Source organism: Daphnia pulicaria, chromosome 3 (assembly GCF_021234035.1).
Source record: "Daphnia pulicaria isolate SC F1-1A chromosome 3, SC_F0-13Bv2, whole genome shotgun sequence".
NCBI classification, from domain to species: domain Eukaryota; kingdom Metazoa; phylum Arthropoda; class Branchiopoda; order Diplostraca; family Daphniidae; genus Daphnia; species Daphnia pulicaria.
The window spans coordinates 7,221,885-7,241,453 of record NC_060915.1 but is presented as its reverse complement, the minus strand read 5'-3'; the positions used below and the strand labels follow the sequence as shown (position 1 = coordinate 7,241,453).

Here is a 19,569-nt window from a genome sequence, read left to right as displayed (position 1 = left end):
CAAGGAGAAAAGCAAGTTTCAAATATATCGATTGCAAAGTAACGAAGGAGATGTCGTGAAAAGAGAGACAACAAAAAAGTTGTACATATACTCTCTCTTTTTTGTCTTCTTCTTCTTGTCTTTATCTGTGGTCCCGACGAACTCTCTAATGGACAAGAAAATGAACGTTCTCTTTGACACTTTTCCATCAGGTTCTTCTCGTTTTCTGTGTATTTTCGTCATCTTGACGTTTTCTCTCTTGCGCTTTATCTTTTTCTTCTTGATTTTCTGGTTTTTTTCTTCTTCTTCTGTGGCCGGTTAAGTATCAGCTAAATACGCTGGGCATCGATTCGTTCCATCCTCGCTACGCTGGTCATCCATCGCCGCCCAAAAGGAACCGAAAATGTTCGAAGGCGGCAAACAATCCGTTTAATTTCTCGTGTGTGTGTGTGTACATATTATTGGCGCGGCTTTGGCCAAACTATTTAGCCGCGTTCAGGGCTGAACGAAATATTAGGCGGATTAGCAACCAGTTTTTTTTTCATTTTTAAATTGCGATATGTATTACAAAATATGGAGGGGAGGATATGTGGGTGGTGAGATGAAAAGATATATCGGTTGTTCGCCAGTGCTGGCGGAAAAAAAAGGAATAGCCGTCACGTTCGTTCGGGATAGAAATGGAATTAATAATAAGAAAAGAATATCCCCACAAAATAAAAAGAAAAACCGTAGGCGGTGGGGGCCCTGAGGTACCGCAATGATTGGGTGGAGAGGGGGGTCTCACCACCCGTCCGCCTCCACTCTGCAATGAAGAAGAAGAAACAGCTGACTGGTTACGTATTTTTTTCTTCTTCTTCTATACCAAGCGATGCATACGGGTGGAAGCCATGTTTCTTTTTTCCCCCCCTTTTCTCTTCTTGACGAGCCTCGCCCGAGAGCCTTCAGTCGTGTTGGAGGTGTGTGCCCGTGCGGTCGGCTTTTCTCTGCCTTCCTCGTTTCATTTCATTCCAAACATTCCTGCCAGACAGACAGAGAGAGAAAAAGAGAGAAAGAAAAGAAACACGATCCCTTTTTTGTTCGTTTGTTGCCTTACCTGGTGCGTCTTCACAGTGTGGACCTTTGGCCGTTTTCGCTGGTGACTTGAACGTTCGACTCGTGAACCTCCCCACCAATGGAATACAAATCGGATTGACTTAACCGACTGTCACTTTTCAACGCCATGGGTAAAAGTCTAACGGATATCATTTAACTCTTAAAAAAGAAAAGAGAAAATGCCTTAACTTAAAAATAGCGTGTCCGCCTGGGTTAGCCGTTGAGTTTCTGTTTGTTCACGGTCAGTCCGTGAATCCGGCCGCTGTGACAGCAGCAGCAGGACGGTGACCAACAAGTCAGAGAGAGAAAGATAAATAGTAGCTAGCTATGAGATTTAGACTTGCATATAGGTGAGTCATACTATATAGTCGTCCCTTATTTCACGTGAGCGCCCAGGCTCAGCTGGACACAGACAACTATACACGACACAACAACAGTGGGCGCAATCAGCCCAGGGATTAGGTGCCGCCGGCTTTATTATGGACCGCGTCTCCTCCAGTGGCCAACGTGAATTGCAGCGGGAGACGTGACAGCTCGTCAGGACGAATTCTTTTTTTTCACGCACGTCTTTTTTTCCCGTCTTGGCACAGTGGTGGTGGTGGTGCACTACCAGGACTAACAATTACACAAACAGCAGTTAAGACGAAGAAGAAGAACGAAGAAGTACGAAGAAGAAAAAAAACAGCAGCCAGAAATCTGTTTAACCTTGCTCGCGTGTTGTATTGACGTCAGAAATCCCTTCACGCAAAGAGTAATTATCCCGGGAGAAGAAGAAGTAGAAAAAAAAAAAGAGAAGGGCAGCAGCATAAGAATGGCGAAGAATATATAGCGAAAGAAGGAAATCTCCTTCAAGTCTTTGCAGCAGCAGCAGAAAGCCAGTTGGCATTGACTGAAGAATATTACATCCATCCAGTCGAAAGAATAAAGAATCACAAAGGCATCGCACAGGTATGTGGATGAGAGGAGTCCTCCCTCCGCTGGTGGCCCCAGCCGGTTGCTGGATCTGACCAAATTGGGAAATAACGCACAAAGTATTTCTTCTTTTTTCTTTTTTCTTCTTGTATTACAAATTCGTCGGAATTGAATAACTGTGTGAGCTATTTCGTTTGGAAAAATCTTTGGCGCTGATATAAAGATCTAAATCTCATCCAGACTGGAAAAATGAATATTGGCTTCTGGCGTCGATTGCATTTCAGGTGTTATTAGCCCCGGCGTCAGCCAAACAGAAGAAGAAGAAGAAAACGAAAGAGCTGCTGCGCCCCCCTCCTCACCCTCGTCGATTGTGTGTGTGTTTGGTGTAGTAGTGGATGGCCTCTTTTTCATTCTCTTCGGCTATATAATGTTCACTTTGCTTTTTCTCCCCTCCGTGTTTTTTTCTTCTTGCCCTGGAGCCATCGGGCGAGATTACCTGGCACGAAGCCAAACAGCCGTGAACGACTGGAAGAAGAAGAAGAAGAAGAAGAAAAAGAAACACCCAAATTCTTCTAGAGTGAGACCAGCATGTGAACTGGCGAGACCTTGCCTTCATAACAATCTGTTGCTTTTTTTTCGAAATTTCGCTTCATTTTTTTGGCTGATGACACACAATTCAATCCGACTGGAACACACCTAAACACAGAGGCACAGAGGGAGAGAAGAGCGTGTTTTTTTGTTGGAAGAGAAAGTTTTCACTGTTGATTATTCCAAAGGAACACAAAAAAGAAAAGGAAAAAAGAACTGGTCGGGGGAAAAACGAGCAAAGTTATCTACTCTCTCTTTTTCTTCGCTTGTTTATCCCATGAGGAAGAAAAAAGGGAGACGAGAATTTTGTTCTCCCTCTTTTTGCTCCGAGTTTTCATCATTCTCGTCGTGTGTCCTTGTCCGCCGCATTTGGCTGGAAGAGAGAGTCACAGTATGGGCTGACCTCCGTAAATGGAAGTTCTCCTTGGATCAGCAGCCAATATCCAAAATGCCGAGTGAGAGAAGGAGAGAGAGAGAGAACCGGTTATATCGGGAGACAGACGAATCGTCGCTCAAAAGGCATTCCCCCGATTCTTCTCTATTTCATATTTCCCGGCCGATTGCTATCGTCTACGAATTCGAAATGAGTGGAAAGTGTTTTTCATTAAATCGTCATCACATTTTTATTCCAACAGGTTCCACCGATTTGCTGCCTTGATCGACAACTCAAATTCCGCAGTCCGCATCCGAAATCAACCACCACCCCCACCAAAAGTCTGTCACTCTGTCACCTGAGAAAAGAGTCGTGTGAGAAACAAAAGAAACGGCGTCGTCCAGCAGTTTGTACACGTTCCGACGTCTCGGTGGACAAGGGCTAGGAGCCGCCAGGAGCGATCAGGAAATGTCTCGCTTTAGTGAAGTGGGTTCGATGGCGCCTCACGGCGGCCGCAAGTTGCTCAAATTCCTGATCCTCTTTGAGAATTCGTCGCTCCTCTTTTTCCCCGGCCAATTCCTCAGCGGCCGCGTCCTCGTCGAATTGGAGGACGAAACGCCCGTCCTAGGTGAGTCACCAAATCTTTTCTTATCAAATATTCTTCTTCTTGTCTTGAACAGAACCATCCATGCACCTGGTAGCACTTGTAACTGGGCGACGATAACAATTTTTCTCGGCGAAAAAAGAGATTCGTGCTGATGTATGCACGACGACGTCGTTAACTATTCACGATAGAATCAAAAGAAAAAAAACGCATTTCATCATTTCCATGTTTCCCTCCCCCTCCTTCCATTCTCACACAGCATCCATCCATCCGTCCACAAAATAAGCGTTTTCATGGACGGAATAACCCAGAGACAATAATGAAGTTGCACACACACACACACACACGTACACACACCAAAAACGGGCTAGGACATAAGGCCCCAGAATATTCAGAAATATTCTTCCGGTGATGTAGACGTGTAACGGTAAAAAGTCAAGTACTTTACCTGTTGGAATAATACTCGACTTGTTTCCTTTTCTTTCCCCCCAAAAAAAGAGTCACACAGTAAAAAGAGGATCTGCCAACAGCAAGAGAGAATGACTGGGCTGCGAATATCTAAACTCAATTCGACACGTCAATGTTAGTTCTTATCATGCAGACACAGTTAAGATCGTGACAAAGACCGTCATTAAAAAGAAGAAGAAGAAGAATGTGTAGTCAAACGGAACGCGTATATAATTAGCCGGATCCAAGAGGCGTCGGTAATAATTCCGCCGTTTGATAACAAACGGATGTCGCTGCTGCTCGCATAGGCACACGCAGAATTGTGAATGGCCTATCAAGACATTCCCGAAATGCCGTCTTGTGTCTACACTAGGCTATATTTCCCTTGTGTCAATTTTAGTACTATTCTTTTTTTGAATGTTTCGGCTCCCAGCCGAGAGTTGAATAAGGAGAGAAAACTCGGAATAAAATTTAGTAGCTACTTTTACCGTGCGGGGTTAGCGGGGTCGGCCTAAATGGGCGTGGCGACTTGTCAAACGATCTGGTTTCACACATCTCATTCAAGTTGGAACAAAAGGCGAAGGAAAAACAAAAAAATAACCAAATTCTGTTGACAGAAAAGATCCCGCGCCTGCGTACACATAACATTTATTATCGTCTCTTTCGTCGATGTTGTTGTTGTTGTTGTGCCATCGCCTTTCTTTGAGGTTGTTCACGGGAATTCTTATTTCTCTTTTTTTCGTCTGGCCCACAATCATAAGTCACGTACTACATCCGCACATGTGGAAAGAAGAAGAAGAGAATTTCTCCGTGCGGTGTGGCTTCGGTCGGGAGTCACGCAAGACACAGTGGAGGTTACATTATATCGACTCGATATGTGTGCACGTGGGGCGAGTCCATTAGCCTATTTATGGGAGGAGGGGAAACAACATCGGCCAAGAAACGAGAAGACAACACCGGAAGTTTTCAGTTCACATATCCAGATAGCCTGTTTGAACCGGCCATTGTTATATGCATATCCGTTTACATTGTTCGACATGGGCGCCCATGTGTGCGGGTCCCCAAAACAATGCCACGTCCAGTTCGTTTTGTGAAAACATTTTTTTTTCCTTGTTTTCCTTTTTTCTTTTCCCCTCCACAATAATATTTTGTACCGACGAGAAACACATTCACGGAAATCATCGGAATTTGTTTCCCTCACTCCCTGGATGGTCTCTCGGTGAATTTTTGTTTTCTCGATTTGTTTTGTCGAATAAAAGCGACCCGCTGTTTCTCCTTTTGGGAAAAAGAAATTTGGTTGTTTTCCTAAATGCAGCGGTGCATTGCCACAACAAACAAGCGCCATCGACATTGCGCTGCTGCACACACGGAGAAACCCAACAGGAATGAATGGAACGCCCATCGTGTAAATCTCGGCGCTGCTGGGCGACCTCTGCCCAAGAGTCCCGAACTTCGTTTAACCTCAAAAACAAAATAAAAATGAAGAGGAGAAACAAGGGAATTTTTCTTTTGAGGGTTCGACGCGGCCTTGCTTGTATTACTCACGGGTGGAAAACATATATATAAGACGTGTTGGAGCTGAAGATGGGCGGCTAAACGTCTTGTGACGTATTGACGTTAGCCGTTGCCCAGCGGTAGTATAGTAGATCTACACACACACATGTGTGTGTGTGTGGCTATGGATGGCGTTGCTTTGCATTTGATGGATGGTGTTTGATGAGACCCTCTCGTTCAATGATGGAAAAGAACCGTAAGGCGCCGGCCTGCTGGCCTTCTTCTTCTTCTTCTTCCATCGTCGGCCGCCAAACTGCGGGGAGAAAAGGAAATTCACGACGGTGCCTTTTAGAGTTTGTCCCTTTTCTTCTCTACCGACGGCCCGCGTGATGTGTCCCGTCTTGTTCCTCTTTTGTTGGCCGATCGTGCACGCGCTATAGCTTCTTCTTCTTCTTCGTCTATTGAGCTGGGCCGGGCGAAAATGAATCCAAGCAGCAAACCCCAATCTATAAAGAAAAGAAAAAGAAAAGGAGGGAATTTTGATTTTTGCGGCCAGCAGCAGCAGCAACAGAGGCCTGGCCTTAATAGTTTCAACTTCCCGCGTTCAAACGACTAGGAGGAGTAGGAGGCGAGGCCGGGATATAGGCTTGTGTGTGCCGTACACACAAAGACACACACACACGTAGTATATAATAGTCTCGACTGGAAAGGGGAATTCACGAACCATGCCCAAAGAGATTTCACGGCTGATGATTTCATGCGCCGCTTGTGGCTCGTCGTCACCACACGAACATCAAAACGGCGACGCCACGGCACTTTTCAACCTTTTTTTTTCTTGTCTCATCGGAAGCCAAAAGAAATTCCTTGACTTCAAACAGAAAAACAGAAAAATCAGCACCGCCAAGAAATCTATTCCCCTTGTTAGCGTTCAGTGAGACTGTCATGTCTAGTCAAATGCCAAATGCCAAACGGGGAAAAGTGAAAGAAACATCCAACTGATTATATCCGCGTGAACTTGCAGCGCAAGTTGTTGACCCTAGCTCGCGTATTGTTATAGACTCCCGCCGGTTGGCCGGTTGCAGTTGCAGGGCAACACAAGTGGCTGCACATATTCCTATAGACTATCTGATATGTTTAACCTTTCCCAATTCTGCCGATCGATTTACCAAACTGACGGGACGATGATCGATTCCCCCCAGGATTTCTCTCTCTCTCCTTTTGATGATGGGACCCTTGCGTGCACCCACCGTTCCCCTATATATACGTAGCAGCGGCCGGGCAAAACAGAAGGGACGTGGGGGTGGTGGGAGGAGCGTGTCCGGGTCTAACGAAAAATGAGCTGCAGAAGAAAAATGCTTAGAGCTTACACATGTCATAGGTAGTAGTAGACAGCCCAACAACACGGATAGTTTTTTTTTTTTGGCTTTTGTTTTGTTTTCCAGCGGATAAAAGGTGATGGTCATGCCGTTGCGTGAATTAGTAATCACACGCGGATGCGCCCGGCTTTGGCACCACAGCCAATAGAGCACCACACGACCGCACTTGGTAATTAGTAGTCGGCGCTGTACTACATTAGATGCCTATCTATCTATCTATCTATCTATTGCCGCTGCTGCTGCTGACGTAATACAACAGCTGACTGGCGATGGATCCAATAAATTACATCCAGGGCAGTCACCTTTTTTTATTTTTATTTTCTTACCACAATATCTTAATCGTCGTGAAACAAAAAACACAAAAAACAAATCAACTGGAGGTGTGAATGTAGGACAAAGAAGACAGACGGTTTTCTATAGAGTGACGTCAGCAGCGTTTGCGTGAATAATCGTTAAAATGGGACGGAAGTTGTGCATATAATAGTTCACAGAAGATTGGCCGTGTTTCTGTGGCGAGTTTCACACCTCGTCGACTGGAAGATCCCTTGCAATGGAAGAAGAAGAAGATGTTTCTCTTTTATGAATTGCTATTCATCATTTCTTCTCACCACATCCTTTTTGTTGTTTTCTTGGGTGGAGCCATATATCTTTGATGCAAACATTCGGGTTAGTCGTCGTTTTCCTCTTTAGATTGTTGTTTTCTTTTTTCAGTGGTTGTCCTCTCTTGTATATGGCACCCACATGACAACCAACATATAACAGTAAAAAAAGCCAACCCATATTCGTTAGACCTGCACACGAATAGCTCAAGCTTATTCATTTGTATAGCGGTGGCACAGTTTTGACTCCCGTCTGTAAAATATCTGGTAATTGCCGGTATTTATTTATATTTTCTTAAACGTTTACTGTTTGGCCAGTGTCCCGCAGCAGGTCATTTCTCGTCGGCCGGTATTTTGAAAATTTTGCGGCCAGCCAATTGTCTCCGACTAATAAGCCAATTAGGTACTTGAACATTTTTATTTGGTGGGCGGCGGTAAAAGATCCAGCGACGACCTCCAATGCAAAGGGGAAACAGCCAAAAATGAGTTCCGATGGAGAAAAAACAAAAAAACTCACATAGTTGTTGCCTTTTAGAGTGAAACATGCATCTCTCTCTCTCTCTCGTTGCCCCCCAAGAGAGAAAGACACGAGTTTTTCGTCGTAATAGGCCAAGTCCGGTTTGCTGCTGCTGCTGCTGCTGCCATTGATAAGTGGGAGACATCATCAGCCAAATGGAGAGAAAGAGAATTGAAAATTGAAAAAGACGCGCAGTGCTGATGATGGACGAATAGGGAAGATAAAGGCTCGTCTCTATCGTGATGATGATGATGACGTCCATGCAAGCACAGCAGAGTCTCTGGGTCCGGCTCAATATTACACTATGTGTGTAGGCGCTAAAATGATAAAATATGTGATTGCGTCGAGGTGCCAGCGCGCACCTGTCTCCTGTGCCAGCCACAACAGCAGGAATAATAATATCAGAAAAAAAGAAATCCCGTTGCAGTATCAAAAGCTGGGGGTACTTACCGGATTTTGATGACATTTGAAAATAAAAAGAGAATCGCCTTTTTATAGATTCCATATAGGCTACTGTATGAGGCAATCGTAAAAATTGGAGCTTGTTGTACGGAACAAACGGTCGTGGCCGAAAAAAGTATAGATTTTTTTCTTTTCCATTTTTTACAGGCGAGTTAACAGTTAGAGAACCTATAGCTGATTGGAAATTCGAACACAAAGTCAAACCGCTTTTTTTTTCCCGGACTAATATCTGACGTCCGAAATCGCTTCAGGCCGACCCAACCAGAAAACATAAACCCATTTCCTGTTGGTCTGCATGACTCATCAACCCCCCTAAAAAACACCTTCACTCCCCCACCCGGCCGATACCGTCGTGTTATAATATGCAACAATCGATGATATCCACTTGTGTATTTGTGTGTCATTGACCTTTTCTTTCGTCTCTGAAGAAGAAGAAGGTGTGCCGGGGACTTTGAATTCCTGTTAGCCACAATAGAGCTGGTTGACAGGTTTATTCGTATCCTGCATAACATTTCTGATGGATTTCTACATTTTTTCAAATTTTCTCCGCGTTCAAAAAGATACGGGCAGTCGACACGTTTTGTCGTCAGACACGAGAAAGGTCATAAAACACGAGGTGTTGAGCATCTCAGCTCGTTAAAAATGATACAACGAAAGCATTCGAACGAAGAGTCGAAGGCGTATACATATGTATTGAAATTTCAAATGTTCCGGTCGTCAAGCCAACAGGTCACGCCATCAAAAACAGCAGCGAACGCAATAAAAATGCGCCAAAAGGAAGGAAGTGATGACGGAACTGGGCAACATTTTATTGCGTTACGTCACTCATCCTGGTTTTCTCTCCCCCATTATTGATTGTGTCTACGAGACACAATGTCTTTTTATTTATTAAGTGGAAACAAAAAGATTCCAGTTAGAAATTTCATGAAAGTCGTTGCCATCAATTTCTATTTTCTCGACGTGCTGTTTGTTCTACCTGGATGAATTGTCCTCGTCTGTAATTTACATTTCCCGTTTGAATCTAACGTATCATTCATCCTCTGCTGGTGACAACATCTCATTCCACATAGTTTGTTGACGTGGACGATCGCTATAGTAGTAACGGACGACGTCGCCTTGCGGATTCTTTGCGCCTCATTTAAAGTCAAACGTTTGATATCATAACCAACAACGGATTTATCCAGGCGGAGGACACCCTCACCAAAAAATTCCCCTCCAAAAAAACAAGCTCATTACAGAGACGGGAAAAAAAACCCCGTCTGTCTGTCATTAATGATAGTGTGTGCATTTTACACGTCATTGAGGGCAAAGATTAGAAAACGAGACGGGCGTCGTCGTCCTTATTTCAACCTGGCGACTTTTTTTCCACCCCGACAATAGATCATGGGTGTTTTACAAATAATAATGTTTCCAAACGTCTTTTTTCTTTTGTTTCAAAATAGATTTGCTCTCGAAATTGCGCGGACTGGATTGAAAAGTTTCGCCTTCAAGGGCGAATTAAAATTCATCACGTTTATATGTACATTTCTTTCCACCTCTTTTTTCCGGTTATTACGACACGCGTGAACTTTTTAGATTGTTGTTATTACTATTTCAACTGGTATCGAATCTAATTTACACATTTTTTTTTTCGGTGAACAACTTGAATTTTTTGGCAACCAAAAAAAAATTTTGACTTTTTTGTTTGGCTTGAGTTCCTCCCCTCGTTTCGTGAGGCCACCATTTCCCATCCAGCAGCGATGGGGTGGCTAGCGGTTATTTTTTTTTTATTTTTTCCTTACCTTTTGTATATGACCGCGACGTTCGGCGTGATCGACTCCTCCCATTAGATGACGTCAGTCCTTTCGGCGAGCGTCCCTGCCAAACTCTCAAAGTTGTCTTGTTGTTGTTGTTGTTGGTATATTACCGTTTTCCCATCCGATGGGGGGAGCCGTTGGAATGCGCATGGCCTATAGCCCCATAGTACAGCAGTGGTGTATAGAGTAGTAAATTCATTATTTATGATTCTTCCTGGCATATCCCAGCAGCTTCGTTTGAAGCCAACAAACTTATACGAATTGATGGACGGGATAAACAGAGGCGCTTATATTAGACATTCTTTTCCCTTCGATTACCCCTTTTTACAACTTTACAACAACAACTACAAGAATCCTTTCTTCTCGGAATCAAAAGAAATTTACAAATGGACATTTTTTTTTGGGGGGGGGGGGGGAGATTGATATTTTGTTTCTTTTATAGACTCACGCAGTAGGTACATAGTTCCGGGTCCAACGAACGTATACATCCAACAGAATCCGGCCTTTTTGCTTCGAATGTCGACGAATGTGGACATGTGATTATTAGAGTCGTCTGTCGAGCGGATCGTTACATAAGAGCGCTGTGCCTATATGTTTGTGCTTGCTGGACAATTTTGGCTGGCTTCCACATTTGTCGAATTCAGCTGCGCTAGTAGTTTGTCTATAGATTCAACAGCTGTCAGTTTGGACCTTACCAACAACAGTTAAAGTCTCTCTATTACATATGGAAACAACCATTTCGGCTTTTGGCCGTGTGGCCAGCAGCAGGAAGAATGGAACGAAAGAATGCTGCTGCCCAGATGATGATGCATTGTTTTTGTCTATACATTTATTCTGTTGCAACCATATTTTTCATTTAGATTCTTCCCGGTATTGCACCGAAGACGATGAGGCGAGCTAGCATACGTATATAAGGCTGCGCCCATAGTCGAGGAATATTGTACATCCAAGATTCAGGAAAAATGAAAAACAAAAAAGGCAGAATGGATGAGAGTTCAACAATCCGATGAGGGAACAGGGTGGGTGGGTAATTTGTTGAAGGATGAGCACCTCGATGGTGATGTCATGGAAGAATAAATATCAGAAAATGTCCTTTGTGCATACACTACACGCCGTATGGAAATATTAATACCTGTAACAACACTTGCATGCGGATTGCCCATGTTTTCTTTTGGGGGGATTTCAGCCTCAAGGCGATGGATGTGATTCCATCATTTGTTACAATAATTGATGAGATGCGTTATCCTGCCCATCGCGTTGAATTAATCTTTCATTTCTCTCTCTCTTTCCTCCCAGGTTTGTTCTTTCACGTGGTAGGTGAGGGAGTGGTGAGGTTGCTGAAGAACGGCCGGCAGCACATCAGTGACCGCGAGAACTACATCGATTTCCGTATGCGACTCCTCGGCGAACCAGGTATGATGCCTTTCTTCTTCTTCTTCTATTTCTTCTTCCACTCTACTTACATTTGAAATCAACTCGGATGGTTTCAAAAGAAGTGAGATGATGTGTGCTCCGGCCTACAAAACCCTACATGTATATAATACACACAACACAATGCATCTGGGCTATTTTTAGAGCCTCTGTGTACTTACAAAACCGTGAATGTGTGTCGCGTTCATGATAAATCAAACAGCAGCAAACCAAACCGGCGGGATATCGGCGGCCGAGTTCCACACGACTGTGACGCTCACTATTTTATTTATTAGATGTGTATAACTCGGTCGGGGGGGGGGGGGGGTTCTTTTTCATTTGATTAATGTCGGATCAATTTTTCTTTTCCTTGGCGGGATATCTATTCACGCGTCACATTTTGCAGTGCAATTTATAATAAGTACGGTGTGCACCGTTCGGTGTAGTAGTATAGTGTATACACCGCAGATAAAATCAACTTTGGCGTGGACAGCAGCAGCTACGGTAATATGTCCCGATAGTAAAGAGTATTAGTTTTACTAGTGCCACACTGAACGATGAGAGAGAAAAACAAAAAACAAAAACGAAAAAAACAAGGGAGGGAATTATCATAATGATAATAATTGTGTGAGAAAGTTCCCATCTCAATTTTCCAATCGCTCGTTTGGGGTTTTATTGCCCTTTTTTTTTCTTTCGTTTTTCCCAATAATGGACGGGCGACGGCTGCCGTGGTGCCGCCCAGATAATAAACAGAACATGAGATTCCGATGGCCGATGCCGAATCGGCGATGTAAAAAGCCAACCTACAATTGGCAGCAGATTGCATGGCCTTTCTAGAAAAAGAAATGAGAGCGGCAATTTTCATCGAAAAAAATTCTCTTTTGTTTCGCGGACACCGTGTCGGAGATTTACCCGTTAGTTTCCGTTATATGTATAGTCGGCGAACGACGGAGATATGCCGAGCGGCAATCTTGCAACAATCACATTTCGTTTCATTCTTTCGACAATCATCCAATCATAAAAAAAAAGAAAAAATTAAAAGTTGACGAAAAGACCATGGAGAACCTAGTCACAATAATAACCCGGGAGGAGAGATTAAACTCGATTACTCCATTTCAAACGCTCGTAAACGACGACCCAATTATATTTATATGGAAAGGAATTAAAAGTGCCTGTGCATGACGTTGCCAATGATGGGAAACCCCCCCTGCGAAATCTCAACTTAATGGCATAAGCTGTGCGGGTTGGCAAGTGAAATCTAGTCCACAAAGTCCTTGGCATCCACGTGTAGTAAGTAGTTCCCCAGTGAAACTAATCATCCATTGAATGTGTCTAAATAGTTGGAGAACTGCATTTATTTGACTTTGTCGGCCAGTGACTTTCTTCTTTGTACGTGTGTGATTGGGCGCCAGGATTTGTATAGAGCGTTGATGATTCTGATTTTGTTTCTTTCTGATTTTGTGTGGGACCACAGGACAAGGACCCGTTCTGCTTTCGCCCGGAATCCACAGTTTCCCCTTCAAATTGGGGCTGCCGCTGGGCCTGCCGTCGACCTTCCTCGGCAAACACGGATGGGTCCAGTACTACTGCAAGGCGGTGAGTCCATCCATCCATCTGTTATTGTTGACCGGAGACTGTGTGTGTGATTGCGCATTAGCTGGGTGATGAATGATCGGCATTCGTTTCACCTGCCGTGAATTTATGCAAAGATGTTTCGACAGCAGGTCGACAGGCGGACACGCGCCGAATTCAAAAAGTCCCGATCCATTACACAGTATTTGGAGGCCGAAGAGTCATTTCACACATGTGTAATTGTGTATGTACATAAATTCAGGTTCTTTTCTTTCTTTTCTTTGGGTGAATCAACAGGCGTTCCGCGAGCCCGCCGGCCTCCTGCACAAGAACCAACAGGTGTTCATCGTGATGAATCCCATCGATCTGAACTTGGAACCGCCCATACTAGCTGTAAGTAATGCACCTACTTTTTTTGTTGGTTGTTGTTAGTTTCGGCCCTTGCCAAGTGCTCTTGTATTTATAATAGGCCATACAAGTCTACTTTTATCCATCGTATAGTAGTAGTAGCTCTCATATTCTGAAAATTATATGTAGCCCAGTTGCCCCCCTCCCCCCCTGCTGTATACATCTATAATAGATTAGAGCCACCATCAAAATTGGGAATGCAACCGACGACGGACTTGTTGCCTCGAATAAATAATCCATACGTAGTTTTATAATACGCACGCAAATAAAAAAAAAAGGGAAGTTTTAAATTTCCCGCCTTCTTTCTGCCACTCCGCCTGGGTTGGCCACAAGAAAAACCAACGATCTGTGAACGCCTTCCCCCAATTAATAGCGACGCATAACATATACTATATACCTATCGACAGGGCGGCGCTTTTCAGTTTGCATTGCTGCGGTTCATTTTGCATTCCTTTCATTCCGCATTCAAATTGCCGCGCTGGAAAAAAAAAACCCACAGCAGCAGCAGCAGCAGCAGCTCGGCAGATGTCCTGATTAATAAGAGTCCCGTCTGGCTGCTGGTCGGCATTTTAAGCTCAAAAGGAGCGGCGGCAATCACGTGAGATTCACATGCCATTTGTCGCCTCGGTCACGTGGATCGCCGTTTTTTTTCCGCCTTTCCCGATTCCCGATCGATTGAGCCATTCCGTCCAGATTCCCTGCCGTTCCTTCTTCTTTCTCCCTGTCGCCCACGTTCTGCTCAGTGGCGTCGCGGCGGCAATATCGGTTTTATCGCTGATATTATCCCACCCGACAAAAAACATCTGTTCGTCCTAATCGCGCCCTTATCCGTATCAAAGAAACTTGATAACATTTCGCATCGGCGAATTTAGAAATCCAAGGAGAAGAGGGGAAAAAACGGAATTAAAACGGTTGGATGCAATCTCATGGGTGATATGTCTCCGGCGGATCTTATTCAGGGTTGCGTGTTTTTTTTCTTTCTTTCTTAGTTGCGGCTACCGGATGAAAATAGCCGCTCCGTTTCTTCTTGCGACGAGTTTTTTGCAGCCACATTTTTCAGTTGCCAGCTGGCCGTGGAGTGTATCAATCCCCGCTATAGATTTATATTTATTTGCAACGGTAGCTGGCGCATTCATTGGCGTGTATAAAAGTAACAGATTTCGCCTTGAATTTTTTGTTTTCTTTTTTTGCTACTGGATGGAATAGATCCGTTAATGTCCCGTCAAGAAACGCCCCAATCAGTTTGCTTTTGTACGGCTCAGTCAGCTGCGCAGTTATTGATGGCCGTTGAATAGACGATGATGATGCTGGTACCATTACGATATCTTAGCCGAATAAAAACGGGCCAGCAAAAAGAAGAAGAGATGTTTCTATCGTCAGCCAAAGAAATCATTAGACGGACTGAAATATGCAAAAGTCTACATCCCGCATATTAAAATAAACTACAGATGAGAGTTAATACCGCGTGCAGGACATCGAACTTGATGGCAGCAGCTCTTAATTCGACGTTTAATAGCATAGAAACAAGGAGTTATATAAGATCGAAATTTATTGATCAAATGGGATCGCGGAAGAAACTGCTGTCTCTCCCCAGCTCGGTATTATTATTGCTGCTCAGTCAACTTTGTAAACCGAAACGATAGATATTATATAATTCCGCGTATCGATGTATTGGGGTCCCTGCAGTCGAAACTTGCAGCCCGTATTATTAGCATTTACCTTAAACAGAAGAGAAACCGTATAATAGGCAACAGCTGGAATGCTGCTGCTGCACTTTCTTCTTTTCTCGTGATCCGGTGGAGATGAGCCGCCATCTCCCGTAAAGCCTATTATTATTCTTGTTATTATATGCGCTGCTCAGGCTTCTTCTCTTACTATTGATCGCAGGATTGCCTCTTTTTTCTTCTTCTTCTTCTTCTTCTTCTTCCCAATTTCGCAAAGGGGAGAAACATGTCGACTGCCGCTGAAAATAACCAATGATTACGTAGTTTTAAAGAGATTTTTTTTGTTTTTTTTTTTCGAGAAAGGAGAAATTGTAACTTTACTCCCGAACTGCATTTTAGAGATAATAATATTCCATTAGTCTGATCTAATCACGGAAATCGTTGCCGATTTATTTTTCCTGCCGAGAAATCTATTTTCGGAGAATTATGTTGTTATTTAGTTAACTCTATGAATTCGCAGTGACAGAAATATCCAAACGCTTTGATTGATCGATAGCGTCATTCTCCTGATCACGTTGCTGGATCATCACGTAGGCGTGTCTCGATTTCTTTTAAAACAGAGAAGCATTTTCGAGAGTATTTCCTCCCTTTTATTTGCAGCCGAATAAAAGGAGAGAAATAGAATCGCCGAATCTATTTCTGATCGTTGAGGAAATCAAAATCGGATGTCGAGCTCGATAATTTTTCTATTTTTAACATATGCCATTTTGAAATGATGGATAAATAAATCCAGACAAAAAAAAACCGACGTGTATGTGTGTGTACAAGTGGCAATCACGGACGATCATTACATGTAGGAAGCTTGAGTGAGTCGTGGTCTAATAGAATTTTGATATCGATATACTTTTGTGTCTACGTGGATGTAATGAAAACACGACGGCAATCGTGGGCGTCGGTATACAACCCGCATCCACGTCGACAGAAACTGAAACGGGATAATGTTTTGATTAGTATAAATATCATCACGATCATCGTGGCCAAATGTTTAGTCTCCCCCCGCCGTCTGATACAGTATATATGCCAACAGTCTCTATACACGTACCAAGATGTGCAGCCAGTCGTAAATATGATGTAACATAATATTATAATTTGTCTGACTTTGTATTTGTGTGTCCGGATGTTTTTTTTTCGGCCATAGCAACCGTTCCACTGTGAAATCGAGCATCGACTGGGATTGAACTGCTTCACCTCGGGTCCCGTGTCGTGCCGCGTGCGTCTGGATCGCGGCGGCTACGTCCCGGGAGAAACGATCGGCATCTGGGCCTCTGTTCACAATCAGAGTCGCGTCACCATCAAAAGAACCAAAGCCTCGTTAACGGAGGTATGTCTCTTTTTTTCTTTTGGCTATATAATTACTTGGCTATATGTACACTGGCCGTCTCGATAATACACACGTACTGTAGAGGGCCATCAAGTCCGTACTCACACACCCCGATCACGAACGAATAACAAACAAACTGGTGGTCTAAATAACCAAATAAAGGAACATGTTTAATGTATCGACATGTTTGTTGCTTCTTATATTCTGTAAAAGGATTTAAGAACAAAAATGGAGAGCAATAATAAATGGGCTGGCCGAGAGACGTCTTGCTGGGCTTCTGACTTATGGGCGTTTGTGTGTACTACAAAATATCTATAGGTGTGCCCATCGACAGTTGATCAACATTCTAGAAAACAAAATACATTTTAAATTTAAAAGATATTCCAAGGATATGATCAGCAACCTTTGAATAAATGTCTAGGATTACAGTTTAGTCTATGGGAGAAATTGTAAATGCTTAGATTGATTATTCAGTGGCTTCTTATAAATGCGTTTCCCATCATTCTTGTGATTGCTATGCACAGACTATTCAATACATGGCGAAAAATCGAGTGGTGCAAACGGAAACTCGGGAGCTGGCCTCACTCAACCGAGGCAAAATCAAGGCCGGTGAGACGGACGATTGGAGAAACGAGCAGTTGTACGTTCCGCCTTTGCCTCCGACCAATTTGAGAGGCTGCCACATTATCCGAATACAATACGACGTCTTTGTAAGTTTCATTTTCTCTTATTATTCACTATGTTGACAATTGTGTAAAAGAGAAATGACACCGGTGGTCTAATTTTGCGTTTGCAGTTTCAAATCGAGCCGCACAGCATGGAGAAGCCCATCAAACTGCAACTGCCCATCATGCTGGCCACGTACCCGTTACGAAGCGACGACGGGACGTTGAGGAGGAAACGAGGCGCCCACTACCCGTCGACTCTGCCCATCTTCCGCCCATGGCTCGACGAGAAAACGTTTGATTGACGGCCGGCATCAGTGGAGAATGGAGTTTTGAAATGACACACGCGAAAAAACCGCAGCGAACAAAAGAAGAAAGAAAGAAAGAAAGAAAGAAAGAAAGAAAGAAAGAAAGAAAGAAGAAACCAACAAATCAACTTGACGTGAAGGAAAACATGACATTTTATTATTATATATATTATATATAAGCCAATTGCACTTTTACTGCGACGACGACAGCAGCCGATGACCTTTTTTTTCTTTCTCTGAAGAAAAGAAAAAGAATAATATTAGGAAATGAGATAAGGCGCATGTAGCAAAAATAATACTGCATCCCGTTAGATCATTGTATATTCCGCCTACACACTATGATACCAGTGCCGAGTGAACCACCACCATCCAATATATAACCTTTCGAGCATAAATAGCTTCTCTCTTTTTTTTTGTTTCCTTCATAGTATTCCGCTCTGTGTATTTTCGGCTGACTTATTCTGGCGTCATTGAATTTCCCTTTGATTCATGGCGGCCATTTCCTCTCTCTTTCTCCCTTCTCTCTCGCTTTAATTAAAAATCAGCAGTTGAAAAGGAAAAAAGAAATTCCCCCCTTTTTCTCTCTTTCTCTCTCTCTCTGCTGGCCAGTGCAGCGTGAATTTGTTTTTATTGCCACGACGAAATTGACCATCAAGCGCTTATTTCACCTCGCTAAAAACAAAACAACAAAAATAAAAATAAAAATAAATTTCTAATTTGATTTTTCTTGACCTTGTCTGGGCGATTCGTTTTGTATTCGCAAACGTTTTTTGGAATTTGGAGCTATATTCTGGCGCGATGCCCCGCCCATTCGTATTATATGACTATACATACTCTTACGCAACTATTATAGACGCACCGCTGTCCTTTCACCTCTTTCGTGGTTTTGTCCGTGTGTGTGTTTTTTTGTTTTTTTGGTATGCTAATCAGATATTTTGTTTTTGGGAGACTACCCGTCGTCGTGTGATGATGTGCCTAGCGTTAAAATTAAACTCGCAGGAAAAGAAAAACTGTTTCCTCTCCTCCTCCTCCTTTTGGTAACAACTTCACAACTTTTTTGGGACGCGCTCACAAAAGGAAAAACACACAAAATAATTCTGTATGCAAATCAGTGTTGTAACCTCTTCTTCTTCTTCTTCTTCTTCTCTCCAAATTCAATTTTAATTTCCTTTTGTAGAAAATGATAATTATTATCATCAAGAAAACTTTGTTTTCACTTCCCAAATCGGCCGTGAAATTTCCCCATCAAACCCTGCCCCCCCCTCTCTCTTTTTTTTTTTTTAGAAATTTTTCCATTTTGAAATTTGTGTGTGTTTAATCGATTTCATAATGTGTTATCTTTTAATATAAATATGAAACCTCTGTTTGCTTTGAAATTGGAAGCGCGCAACGCCAAAATCGATTTCAACAACGACTGCAATTTTAATAAAAAAAAGGGCGCCCGTTATGTTTTAGATACGTACACACGTTACGCTTTCACCAGACCGAAAGTCTTTTCTTCCTTTTTAAAAACCAAACAAAAATCGACCGTTAATTCGCTTATATTGCATTATTGAATAATGTGTAGGAAGAACAGACTACGGCAGCAACTATAAGCAAAAAAAAGCCAGACTAGGAAGACAATCTTTTGTGTGTGGTGTGTGTGTTGAGTTATTAACGAGAATCCCGAAGAGGAGAAAAAGAAGAAGAAAAACGATTTTGTTGCAAATCGGGGCCGGGTGAGAGATCGACATGGAGCGTGAAGAAGAAGAAGAAGAAAGAAAGAAAATTTTTTTATTTTTCGTGTTGTAACGATATCGTCGTGGGAAAGAGGAAAAACACGCGGAAGAAGAAAAGGGTCACGACCGCGCGCGCCTCTTTTCAAAAAAAAAAGAAAAAGAAAAAAAAAAAGATTTTTGTTTTTCTTCTTCCCTTTTTTTATT

The 19,569-nt window shown here is 43.0% G+C and overlaps 1 protein-coding gene across 2 annotated transcripts; it reads left to right on the top strand.

The window, feature by feature from the left end:
* The first annotated feature begins 880 nt into the window (after positions 1-880).
* On the top strand, positions 881-19,009 carry LOC124328890 (arrestin domain-containing protein 4-like). 2 transcript variants are annotated; one of them, XR_006916531.1, is made up of 9 exons: positions 881-1,202; positions 3,207-3,572; positions 11,536-11,652; positions 13,124-13,245; positions 13,519-13,614; positions 16,492-16,674; positions 17,199-17,384; positions 17,471-17,710; positions 17,755-19,009. XR_006916531.1 is itself a non-coding variant. In XM_046787731.1 (8 exons), the coding sequence occupies exons 2-8, from the start codon at positions 3,413-3,415 to the stop codon at positions 17,642-17,644; spliced, it is 1,038 nt and encodes a 345-aa protein (XP_046643687.1). In that variant the 5' UTR covers positions 881-1,202; positions 3,207-3,412; the 3' UTR covers positions 17,645-19,009. The 2 variants fall into 2 exon arrangements, 1 of the variants encoding a protein (XP_046643687.1); XM_046787731.1 differs by having other exon boundaries at positions 17,471-19,009.
* The last annotated feature ends 560 nt before the right edge of the window (positions 19,010-19,569 follow it).